Source organism: Bombus pyrosoma, linkage group LG3 (assembly GCF_014825855.1).
Source record: "Bombus pyrosoma isolate SC7728 linkage group LG3, ASM1482585v1, whole genome shotgun sequence".
NCBI lineage: Eukaryota > Metazoa > Arthropoda > Insecta > Hymenoptera > Apidae > Bombus > Bombus pyrosoma.
In genome coordinates, this window is record NC_057772.1 from 15,054,145 (window position 1) to 15,068,204 (window position 14,060).

Below are 14,060 nucleotides of genomic sequence, written 5' to 3' on the forward strand. Positions count from 1 at the left end.
TTAATTAAGTTAGGAAGATTTACGCGGAAACACGCGAAAACTCGTCGCTCGTGACGAAACGCTGCGACGCTGCCAGACTGAGGGCAAATGAAAAATACCATCCGAAATTACCTTTTTTCCTCTCTTTTTTAAACAGCTCCTATCTATCGTATTTATCTCTGGATATAGTTTTTTGCAAGCTTCGATATTTGAACTACGAGGGAGTAGAATTAATCAATTCAACCGTGTACACTGCACTATTAAAAAATATCTAGATATTTTATTATTTTTTTAATGGAACGTAATTTAATTAAAAAAATTGTAAATAAGAAGATTCAGGACGATTTTATTATTTACCAGAGCTACGATAGAACTTCATAATACGATAAAAATGTATTTTTTAAATTCTATTATGGAGCAATAACTATCGTTTCAAGAATTTAATATCTTCGACTTTTTTATTTTGCTACCCATAAGAAACGTTACTTACGATTTCCCCTTTCCGCAAGGTGTTATCCGCTTTTATGCTACAAATTTCATTTCATCCTTTACAAACGAAATTACGTTTCTTTTTATGTAAGCTAGATCAGAGATTGTATTTGCCGCACGAGCCGATAATAAGATCCATTAAGAGATTACGCTCGTTTTTCAGTACGGAGGCGAGTCCGGAAGGAGATTGGCTTCTCACGAGAAACCACTCGAAATACAGGACCAATTTCTTCAAAAGCTCGGCTACCAGGACGTATCCAGGCGGTCAAGACTCGGAGTCGATCCTGAATTACGACACCTCATCGCGTTCCACGTGGGTAAGTGTGATTTATTCTATTCCACGAGCTGGTCCCTTGCTTCGACATTGTTTGGTGTCCACTTATCGTGGACCACACGCGTCTCATTTCGATTTTTCTTGTTAGGCTCGATGTCCTTTCGTATCTACCAACGGTTCGTGGTGCTCTCGCCAAGACGAAAGTCTGTAGAATAATATTAGGATCGAAATGGAGGCACTTCCGTTCGAGTTTGTTAGACTGCTAAGATTCTGGGAATAGTATAGTTAATTTGTTACCCGTATATTAATCATTCAATTTGAACTTTCGCACGTTCGCGGGGAGACGCGATCTCGAAGAAACGCGCCAACGGGAGCCGTAAATTCCCGTTACGATTGACTAATCGACGCCACGAATCGTACGATCCCTTATTTCTTGTGGGATAATAAGGGTGATTAACTGAAATAACGCTGCGATTAACAGGTTACTATGTATTTAATCGATCCAACAACTTCGGTGTTATACAATAATGAATGTTTGAACGGACAACGACGAGTGAGTACGACCTGAAACTCTTTTCGTATCGTTGCGTATGATGATGTCGACTGACTGTATTCGACTTGTTGACTTCTTGAAGACTGACTGGAGACTGAGGAAGACTTGCTGAAGACTGCTTGAACACTTGCTCGAGAATGGCTGATTTGCTCTTATGGTGTCTCGGAGGAATGCTTGGTGTGGGTGTGCCCTTTGACCGAAGAACGCGGATTCGTTGTTCACATTTTTCGTCCAGGAAGTGAGGGTAACGATCCGCGATGCCGATTGGTTATGACCCACTCTAATGAACAGGATATGAAGAAGTCTCCTGCCAACGTAGAGCGGGGGTGACTTTGTTCCTGAGGAAAAGACAGCCTTTTTCGATGGACATATGTTGGCTTTCCCCATCCGGTGACTGTCCGCTTTCTCCGTGATTTTTAGAAACGCCTAATAAACCCAAGGACTTTTCCAAGACCCAGGCATAAACTGAAAATACTTATAGGATTAGAAAATTCTTCAAGACAAGCAATTTGACTGGCAAATATGTGTGGAGACAATGAAGCTAAAAGTTAACGTTTTATGGTGGGTCCTTGGGTCTATTGAGAATCGGGAAGACTGTAAGTTGGCCGTTGGCTGCCAGGTAGCAAGGGATGGAGTGCGGATGTCCCACGTGACGTAACACAATTTCTAGTTAAAAAACTGAATCAGTTAGTTTTTATATTCAAGAGATCAGAACATCGGTAAACGTTATTAAAAAGATCTTTTAAGATAACCATAACGTAAATTTAAAAAATCTTCCATTATTATCTTTAAAAAAGAAAGAAGCTCGTTAAAAAATCTCGGTCGTTTCAACGATAAATCACGGGTGGAAGCTTTCATCTCTGTCAGTGCAACGTCGAACGATGTAGGTTCGTGTCAGTCCTCATTTGCAGCCAGCACATTCTCGATCACGACAGGGGAACACAGACTACGTAACGAAATTTCACGTGCAGCGACACCCTCGAAAATGCCATAGGCCCGTTCTTTTATTGAACACGACGCCTCTCAGGTAACTTGGCGAACGTAGGTTATCGCGCTCCTAAAATTGTTCGTGTAGTGACACTTATTTTCGATCGATTCTTTCACATATTCTCGGCTTCCGAATTTTTGCTATATCAAAGAGTTCAAAGAAATTCAGCAAGTTTTTATGTTTACTGTAAGTCCCAGTTAACGTTAGAATGACTGATCTGTAACGAGTACCTATGTAAATATTTTATACATAAATATACGTAATACATTCCTGGATAATAAATCAAGCGGTATGTAATATATTTATGCATTATACACACATTAAGATTGAAAAATTAGACGGCCGTAGCAGGATCAATATCAATTTTGCTATGATCAGTCTACGATGAGGATTAAATGAATAAATTACAGTGAGTTTGAACGAACGTTTAAGGTGTAAATGAGAAGCTGAAAGATAATGGAGTTGTTAATTAAAAATTTAATAACATTAAATCCGAAAGCTCTTTAACGAGAATGATGATATTTAACTGCAACGTCAGCGGCCAGAAACCGAGAGATTCTGGTGGACAATGTAATTAATTTAAATGAGTTTGACGAAGCTTGATGAAATTGCATAAAAATTCGTGATGAGATTAAATAAAATTACCCATTATATCCTTATAATTATTCGTAAAAAGGGATTATATGAAAACTACGAAAGAACACGATAAGTCGTTTTTCCCCGCTAGTTACAAGAAGTGAAAAATTTTGATGTCTCACTTTATTTATGAGCGATGCAGAACACACGCGAACGAAAGGTTAAATATCGAAATGACATGTTTTTGTAACGAGTCCTAATTAAGGAGCTCGGTATAATAGACGTCGTATCAATCAATCATTTGCTAGACGCGTAATTGCGTACGTTAATCGTGCTAATTATACGGATACTGGAAAATTCTGGTGACTATACTTACAATTCGGACGATATAGAACATTTTCTCAGGCGATTAGCTTAATTAATTAATTTTATACATCGCGATTGATTCGTATTATTTTATTTACTTTGGCAAAAATGTAACGAATATATCTTTCGGTGGCGTAAATTCGCAACAGTTTATAGTTAAATTAAAATTTCTAAGCACAATTATAATTTCATTTTGCCTTCTTTTATTATCAATATATTGATTGTCCAAATCCAATTTCTGTTTGCCATCTTTTATTCTGCTTGAGAAAGACGGAGAGCTACATGTATTCCTGAACGTAGCATCGATCCAACTTCTATTTAGTATCAATTACAACCTGACCCTATTCTAATTTAACCATAATTTCATCCTAATTTCTCTCCCAGGTCTTACTCTATCTCAGTTTGACGAAAGCAATTCTACATTCTAATATTCCGTTTTTGTACTTAACTTAGTAATTGGAGAAGATAAGGTAACTCGTCGACCAAATTTCAAATATTTCATCGTTTTATGCTTGTTCGCCACTATATATCACATTCAGAATTTCCGGCTAACGATGTAAGCGTTTGGCCGTTAAAGGGCTAAAAAACAAAAACACGATGTGAATTACATTCTTCTCCTGTGGTCTCCAATTATTGGTCAATCGTCAATTTTCAATTGCCAGCTCTCAGCCATAGTTCCTTTCATCCGTTCAATCGTCCTGTCATCGGTTTCCATTTCTCAATTTCGCGCTCAAAATTAAAATAATTACATCGTGAACACGTTTTCACCGTTTCGCTTCTCGTTCTCGCAATTAAAACGAAATACACACAGCGAACGACCGAACGGACGTCGTCGAAACTTTGGGGACAATCGAGAGCCGATCAATCGACACAATCAATTTTATGAACTATCAAGTTGCGATAACTCATTACGTGGCTGCCCGTGAAACCATCGTCGAGCGTTAATCGGTCGATCAACTAACCGTACAGTTTAACGCGACCGAATTCCTCGCAGTGAATGGCTGCCGGAAATCGGATGTGCATTGTTCGCGACAACTTTATACCAGCGTCCTGGTGTGACACCGCGTGTTTCTGGCATCAATGTAATACACTGTTACACGTATAGAAGACCGATTCTCACTTCTTTCATTTTGCTTGTTTTTCTGCGCAAATTACGAAAGATACTTCATCGAGGTCGCAAATTAACGAACAGTCATGAAGTCATGGCCACAGCTCTGTTTTATCGGTCGCAATTTCCGTTTGCTCCTGTTTTTAGAATGCTACTAGTTTACATCTTTATATCCTGGTACCATACTTTCAAGCGTCACGTACACCTCCGTCTATAAATATTAGAACACTTATGAAACGTGGGAGGAATATCTCTGAAAAACTGTTAGTGGACTACGAAGAGGTTGTTCTCAATCAATATGTTAATTTTGCCATCTGTGTTGGACGTTAGATTCTCTCCATTATGTTTATTAATTCTTTATATTGTAAACAGCACGAACATCGCGAATCAGGGCATTAAAGAAGCAAAGCAAGCCATAATGTCCTGCGACAGCGAAGATTAAAAGCTCGTGCATAACACAAAGGATACAGTGAAAAGCTCGCGAGCTTGTTCCGAAGTAAAAGCCTTCTTGCTTTCTGTATATATTTTTGTTTCTTTTATTCTGTTATCTTAATCAAAGAAAACGGATAACGTCAACAACTTTTAATATACCCATTACTATAAATAGCTTATTTTAACGGAAAGAAGGAGGCAGATATAAAGAGAGGTTTTTCAAAAGTTAGCAACCGAGCAGAAAAATATTGCTGATATTGCTGAAGTTAATAAAAGGTGGAAAGTTATTATGGATACTGAAGAAAGATGACATAGATTAAAATGTCTGAAAAAACTTAATGTCTCTGCTCCTTTTAAAGCTGCTTTTATAAGAATATTATGGAGGATAAAGTTACACGATTGAGAGAGACAGGTAGTGTAACGGACAAGAAATTGGAGCACGACCATTATTCTTGAAGTTTACGATTTTTAGGTTATCAAATACAAAATTTAAAAATTATGTTAACATGAACGACTATATCTTTTATTCTTCTGAATTTTATACTTAACATTTTAACGATCGATGACGTCTTAAAATGTCTATAAACTGAATGTTATTGACTGAGAACGTATGACGTAATTAAAATTACCGTGCGATATTTTTAGAGCGTTGGATCGATAAAATATTCATTATAAAATGTTCTGTTGTACTTATCCTTCGCATTTTATTTCGTTATGTTTCTTTACTTTTTACATTTCGTATTTTTACCAACGAGGTTTCTGACTCGGGAGCATATGTGGGTAAGAGATGGATCCATCAACTTGCCAACTAATAAAGTGATACATATTAAAATTAAATTATACGACTTAAATTAAACTGTAAGTAGAGGGAACTGAAATAATTATACTATATAAACCGTGCAACAATAGCAATTAACTATGCTGTTAAAATTATTGATATTTATTCACATCCAAATATTTTAATATTAATGAAAACTCTCCGGCCACAGATGTTTGTTTATAGATAAATGTACCGATCGTTAAAGTGTTAATATATTTCCGTTATTATTCTTAATATTACATTTAATATAAATTGCTGAAATTTTCTCGTAAAGCAACCGCATTAACATCTCCTAATATCAAAGGTACAAATATCATAAATATCAAATTTATAATAATATTACTATCGTAGAAATATATTAGTATTTCTTTCACAGCGTCGTATTTCAAACAGAGGATTCCAAACATCGTATATTATTCCATAATTGAAGAGAATATCTCGTTTTGATGGAACTTGCGAAAAGTCAGGTCCGGTTGCGTACAATCTCCGGTCTAGACTATGACTTTAACAAAGTCTCGGTTACTCTTCACCCACCAGCCACTCTTGTTGACTCCCCTTTCTCACCCTCTGGCACTTCGGAATGGTTAATCGGTGTTTGCCCATCAAATAACGTACTAATTGCTTGCCACCTTGGATACACGCTTATTCTGGCATTGCCACTGCCTTGCACCGCTGAAATATACGTTGTTAGAGCAGAGAATATCGACAGCGTTTTGAGATTGTCATTAAATGATCGCTCGCGATACATTTGATCTCGCCCGAAGGGAAATTAATATTAATATCGTGGAAAAGAAAAGAATGAGGTAGGAGAATGAGATAAGATCGGATATAACGAAGACGATAATCTTTTCAGTTATTTGTTGTAGCGTGCGGAATGCTGAAATCGTTACGATGTTAGTATAATATCGTTTGTCTACGTTAAAGTATTGTTATCTTCTATTTTCATAAACAGAGCATAGAACGTTAAAATGTGTTATAGTCACAAGATGGTATGAAACAGTATTCCCAATTTAAAAAATACTTGCCGAAAGTCTTTAAAAAAATTTCATAGGCAGAGAGGCAGCCCACGTTATCGAAAAATAAATTCATAAAATAGAATTCTATCAAAGAGAACCGTCAAATCCGAAAAAATTTGCCTCTGCCAAAAAAAAAATAGATTACCAAAAATGGGAGTTTTATAAAAGCTTCATATTCAAAGAGAGAGTTTACGTCATCAAAAAATAAAAATATATAAAACTCGAATTACATGGAAACGAACCATCGACCGGGAGAAAAAGTGTTCTACCGTTTCTATTTCTTCGGAAACCGCGTTGCGCCAACGATGAAATCGTCATGGATTCCTGTAGAATCGCCGCGTCCCCAAGGTAATCCTTGGTTGGAAACCTGTGGAAAGTTTCCAAGAGAAATTCCGAACTGTTGGCCGGCCTGTAATCGGCATTTAGCGTTTCAGCTTAGCCAGCCGGTTAGGTCGTTTCCCCTAGCAAGGCGAACGCCTCGTTTCCGGAAGTTCCGCTGTGGAAACTCTCAGTCGTTAGCGGTTATTATGGTTTAACATGTTCAGCCTCAGCCACGACACGAGTCGTGGTTGCTGGAACACTGGCCAAATGAATTTACTGTGTTTTAAGGGTAGCCGAACGGGTGGCGACCTTAGACATTAATTCATTGTATCGTGAAAAAGTTGTGATGGTAGTTGACAGTTTGCTAACTATGGAGTAGATAAAGAATGGAGGAATATTTAGAATAGAGAAAAAATAAAGGAAAAAGCTTTTATGGAGAATTTTTGGTAAACTTTTGCAAGAAATATAAAAATTTATTCTGGCTATACTATAACGATTAAATGTATGCATTTCAGGTGTACGTATATTTAATTCAGAGATTGGAGAAAATGGAGGATGAATGACAGGAATATTTAGAATAAAAATGCGATCAGGTTATATCTTCTTTTAAAAGATTGTACGTGGTACTGCAATGACGACGTTCCTTTGTGACATCGATCGTTTCTGTTTCTTTCATCCCCTGGTGAGACAGGGTAAACATAATAAACGCTGAAACGTTCGCTTGAATTGCAATAATAAAGATAAATTGTAGCTTGCAGCAGAGTAAATATGGCATATCGGGTATATTTAATCCGCCGAGACTTTAAGATTGATACAGGTTTCTTTTCACGCAGAATTTACTGCGAGGAAAAGGTAATTTGCTTACTTTATTAACTTTTATTGTAATAAAACTAGAAAAACGATTCTAAATAATAAACGATCTGACCCTTGATGTTTGAACTGTACAATATTATAATATATTAAAACGTTATGAAATGAAAACAGTGGAGTTTACTATCTTCTTTTTATTTATATAATTTATTTATTATTTAAATTATTATATGTATTGAATTTTAAATTATTCTTTTAAAAAATTGTCTCAGCTGAAGGGATAAATTAACAGATTTGATCGAGAACGCATTCAGGCTGAATAGGAATTCAATACAAAGCGTATAGTAGTAACGTGGTAGTGATCGTGTGAAGAACACTCAATCATGAATGAACATCATGAACAATCCAAATATTGTGTTTCAAGATATCAGTAGCCTTAACAACCCAATTTGGCATAATCGAAACGATCTATAGCTCCGGACCATGGCATTCGTTGTAATATTCATGCATACTGTCAACTGTTCTACAGTCCATCAAATTCGTGTCACCGGAAACCGCCAAATAACGAACGAGCGATGCATTGTTATCGACACACTGCGCATTGTTTAGCATCGCATACAACTAAGGACCGACTCTCCATTACGTTGATTAATGTATCATTGGTCGAAATTGGATTCATTATCGACGTAAATTTTGGCTGTTGCTCGTTTGCTCGTTATCTCTCAACCCTCGTCCTAAATCGACGATAGAAACTAGTATTCGATCTACATGCGTTTAAAAGATCCAGATTCGCATTTTCTCGCGCGGAAAAAAAACAGAAAATACGCAGAAAAAGATATTATCTACCCAGGCGTAATCAACAAAGTATCCTACAGAGAACCATCGTTTTATGGAACACGAAATCACAAAGGAAGAACCACTTGCGTGGTTTCTCAGGGTCCCTGGCAAGGTCGGTTAATTAATCAGCAAGAGAACGTGTAACGTTATTTCGGTTCGACTGAAACGCGGTAAAAGCGTTTCTCGATGCGTTTCGTGCCGTGCTTGCAAACGCTTCAAAGAGTTCGTTTCTACTTGGGATCGGTCCACGCGTTCAATTCACTCCTTTTAACTCAAGTTTCCCGGACCGATTAGACTGCGATTCACCTTCTATGCTCGTACAGGATGCTGAGCAAGAACACAGTTTACGCTTTCGATGCAGTCTCGTTGTTTCTGCGTACCGCGAAGATCGATCGAAAACCAGACAGACCAGACCTGATGTAATTATTGTTGATCAGAACGCTTACAAAGAGATTGTTGGTTAATACGTTCGGTACAATAAGAATAGTAAACGTCTCTATAATACTCTCAAAGAATTCCTCTCAAAGGAAAATATTAAGTCAGGATATTCTTTTTACAAAGTGTTTTAAGATTTCTTAGCTAAATATTATTAGTATGTTCTGTAAATGTAAAAACATCATATTATAAACATTATATTATATTTATTATATATACGTATTATATATACGTATATGAAACTAATGTAGCGAAATCAGATAATATTGGAATCCAAGTCCGATTTTTTGTTTTCGGATACTGTTTTATTTGTTTCGAGAACTATATATTCGATCTGGCTTTCCACAAAAAAACATTCCTTCTCGAACGATAACGGAAAAGTGATTGGCACAGATTGTTTCATTTCGTAAATTGAATGTCCGATTGTTTACCGATTCCCTGGAAAGCTCGTGATTCTTTCACACGAATTTTTTTAGAAATTTGTGCTGTTGAAATTATATTGGTAGATGAGTTTTATGGTTTTATACATACAGAATATATGTACAGAAGATATACAGAATAAAAGCGTTTATTTTGGCACTTTACAATATTGTGTGACTCGGAAATAATAATCGGTGATAAATAGACTGCGGATTTTTATGCAAATTCACGTTTTGACGCTAATTAAAACCCATAACCACCGTTACATCAATTACACCATTTTACAAGAGAACCTGGCGTATTTTTTCACAAAATTCTGCCGATCGATTTCTCCGATGAAATTCCAAAGCTTTCAACCAGTACATCAGAGTCTCAAACTTATTCACCAATCTAGTGCTGAGGTTGCAGAAAATATGAAGCGACAAGGCGGTTCTCGAAGCTTTTTAGAGGCTTTCTAGAGTCGTGCGAGAAGAAAAAGGTTGGAAACAACCACAGCCCAGAAACGGGTATCGTGGTTACACGCCTATCTAACGTCTTAAGTTAATTAGCCCAGCAAATTGTATAACGTAAGTTAGCATAATGCACTTGGAGTTTACGGGGGCAACAGCATAGAGCCCCTGAAATTGCTCATTAATAGCGACAATAACGTCATAATTGGGGTGGCACGCGTGAACCCTAAAGACTATGCTTTCTCGTGGCCTCTCTATTCAATAGGGCGAAGTGCACGCTGTATGGCCAATGACCATGCAGCTTTAAAAAATGATGAACCGAACGGATAAAAGAGAAAACGAATAGAAGGAATTGTATAATAAACGATAGATGAATAATAGACGAATAACTGAATGTATAAGAAAAATGATTTTGATACATTGACTACAGATATTTGATGGATGTGTATCTTTTCCCTTTGTTTTCTGAATATTACTGATTTATCATTGTTTCGTGGATTCTGTGGTTTGAATAGAACGACAGTAAACTTTTGAAAATTTTCGATTGATTTATAGTTAGTAACAAAAGTATTATCAGATGGTTTAACATAGAAATCGTCTGACAATTGGGATAAATATTTGCAAGTGTATATTCAACAGCATCCTAGATTCAGATTAAATCGTAGAAGATCAAACTGCATACTAAATCACGGTTTCGAACCGTAACTCTGGGATATACTTACATGCAAATCCATGAATATCCTCAGTGAATGTTCGGACAGCTACTAAGCCCTTAGTGAAAGCAAATTTTAAAGTCCTTCTGCGTTACATGCACAAACAAGTTAAAAAGGTAAATCATTATGTTGAAGTTTTATACTATTGTAATGTTTCTGCTCCTGTAAACTGTCTCTTGTTCCAATCTCGCAGTGCAATCGAACTTCCACTATTTGTTTTAAATACGTGTACCACGTTTGAAACTATCTGCTATCTATACGTTCTACATTTTTATGAAAGAAAAGAACTTTCGCTGAAAAGGGTTAGATATTAATCAGAAGCAAAGTTCGCCGCATTTTTAAACTAAATGTTACAGCACAGCATCGCGAATTAAAAGATTAACCAAAGAAGGCAGTATAATTTTAAATCGTTTCATTTAGTTGGCTAATTTCTTCCGTTTCTGTGCTAAATCTTAGCTTAACCATACAAACACAAACACAACGAGCATTACTTTTGCAACAAACAACGTAAATATTTAGTCGAGTACCGGTAGCGGAACAGAGGTGCGTTTTGAAACTAATGCCGAACGAAATTTCGCGACTCGAAAGTTATCCGGCCGGCGGCGGCAAGTTCGCCGTGACGACAAATGGTACTCCTGGCCGGAAGTTAAGGCCGGAACTAACGCGAACGATACACTTGGTCCATTTCCAAAATTACGACGAACAAGAACTTCTGGCGTCGCGCGAAATTTCACGGGACCCTAGAACGAGTTTCGCGCAAGAACGGAGCATGTCGATAGTTTATCGACCGGAAGTTCCACCGGAAATCCTGCCTACTATCTCAGCGATTTAAATTGGTCCTTCGACGAAATTGCGGCTGAGAGTATATTGTTAGATCGTAGTAAAATTCGCCACAGTTCCGGGAAAAGTTACGTCACGAGGAAAAAGGAATTGCTATTCATCAAGCGAATATTACGGTTTAATAGTTGCTGACACCCACACAAGGCGGAAATATTCATTATTATTGGATAGTTGAGGTATTAGAGTACGCTTAAGCATTCTATTTTAGTATATCAGTTGTACCGAGATAATTTTGCTTTTACAGCTTTTCGAAACTCTTAATTAAGTTGCTCGAAGTAACCGTCAACTCCATCCTCTGTCTTTATGTTTCTGATTCTCTAACTAACTTACATTCACAACGCATTATACAAAGAAGCTTTACAATTTCCAGACGATGTTTGTTTTTGCATTGACTTTTCTAAATGCCTCGCAAACTCATAAAATTCTCACAAATAAAAAGCTAAGGCTGCTAATGCAACCATTACGTAATGCAGACAAGATAAAATTCAAAAAGCATAAACTAGTGACCACGTTCAGGATATTGTAAAACTTTCCAACCTTCGATATTTATAAAAGAACATTTAATCTTGCAGAAAATTATGCAGAAAAGAATTATCAAATAATAATGTTCTTCGATTCGTCTCTATGCTTTACCTGAATTATTTCTGTCAACTTTTTGTTTGATCGAATTTCATACCTACTTGTGTAACAAAAGATACACTTTACTGTTTCTGATACCTTGATAACTATACATATAATTATAATTCGTCCATCTCGAGGACCGTATCCAAGATTAAGTCGCCAATGAGATAGCTGTAGTTACTGCTTTCGTGGAATTGTCCAGAAATGACGTTTTAGGGGTGTAGATAATTACAGGATGTGCTTGGATCCTGTTACACTGACTACGCTTTTAATGGCTCACCAACCAGCCACGCCAGCACCATCAACGGGTTAATTGAGTTAGTTCAGCACTTCGTCATCTTCCCATCGAATATCATGATTCTATTTCGCTGTGAACCCTACCTCGCCAGTTTTTCCATAGATATCGTAGTGGACAGTGGATAAACCTCGTAATAATACGGAAATGTGATATAAAACTGAGATGTGACGTTCGGGTGGGTTCCAAATCTATTTCCACAAACTTTCTACGTTTCGACTTCTCAATGTATATAACTATCTCTGAATTATATTAAGTTATCGGACAAATAAGTGGGAGTTACTCTGAATTTCAAATTCCAACAATTCCGAAGTCCAAATTAATATAGTTTACTGAAATATTATTAATTCTAATTCGAGAGTCCATTTTTATTCTTGACAATGTAACGAGCCACATGCTGAATTATACATAATATATGCGCGTAACTGGCGATAACCGTGGTCCGTTAATCGGCGAGCAAGCACGAAGCCGCGTCGGGAGCCGCATGAACGTCAATATTTATTCGATAGATTTTCATTTAGTATGCCAAGAGATAACGTGCATATTGCTGGTTCGTCGGACAAACTCGCGGCTTTGTGGAATGCTTGGTTCCCCTCTCGTCGATGTTGGTTGATTAAGATATTCAACGGTATGAAATTCCGAAGGAGCTGGTCGATTATTACATACATTTGATGTTACACATATTTGATATTGTATCGCGTTGGAACACAATTTATCAAGTTTACTTGACTTCTTTCTTCTCATAAATTTTCGGAAAAACACCGTCAAACACGATACGAAGGCAAAAGCGAGGAAATCTCACAAATTCCAATTTAAAAGTTCGATAAGAAATGCAAATTGTGAAAAATATAAATAAGACGGGAAAATTGCCGCCAAAGCAAACGTAACGATCGGAAATATTGTAGTTGCGCGGCCGATAGAAGCCGTTTATGCGCATTTCTACATGAAATATACATGATGGTTTCGAGTGAACGCCGTCTATGATGTCTCTCGGGGATGATTTGCATGCTTTGCGCCATGAAGCGTTATTTAACGATGAATTTGGGTAACATCGAAAGTGAATTCTAACGCGAAACTGCATTAATGCGGATGCATACAGATGTCACTTGTGCTCACCGTCTACGCAGTTAACCGTTTCTAATTTTAATTCAATTCCAAATCTGTAGCTTCCGTCGTTACCAGGTGGCTGTTTGAAAACATAAACTGGCTTCTTCAACATCTCAATGCTTGACCTACATTTTCCAACACTGAAACAAATTTATTTTTATTTTAATTCTTCGCAGTTTGATGATCTCTGTTATAAAACATACCAATAAATTGTTATTTAATTTAGCAGCGGAGATTTACGTTATATATCTAGTTTCTTTATTCGTGTAAATCATGGCAAAAACAATTTCCATATTATATTTTCTAGATAATTTGAGGAATAAGTGAATCGTTGCATCATAAAGGGATTTCCGTACCGTCCTATCAGTTTTTTGGGCGATGCAAATTTCTTCCCATAAAGAGAGGTTTAATAAGACGGTCAGTTATTGCTTACCTTCGATATTTTTCGCTAAAGCGGTAGCGTGGGCATATTAAAGCTGCCGGCAGTTTCAATGAAATCGGTTCCCTCGTCCTTAATTTTCCTAGTTGCTTATATTTCCTGGAAGTTGTAGGAATTCCGCGTACATAATGCTTCGCTGGCATACAGAAAGAAATTACAATTTCATGAATTC

General features: G+C 36.9%; 1 protein-coding gene across 4 annotated transcripts in view; it reads left to right on the top strand.

Annotated features, from left to right (window-relative positions):
* The window catches only part of LOC122565811, an 80,672-nt gene that overhangs the window by 16,273 nt on the left and 50,339 nt on the right, over positions 1–14,060 (top strand). For all 4 annotated transcript variants that reach the window (XM_043722167.1, XM_043722169.1, XM_043722168.1 and 1 more), the window contains exon 2: positions 632–785. In XM_043722167.1, coding sequence (XP_043578102.1) covers positions 632–785 — 154 coding nt within the window. The remainder of the gene's footprint in view (positions 1–631; positions 786–14,060) is intronic.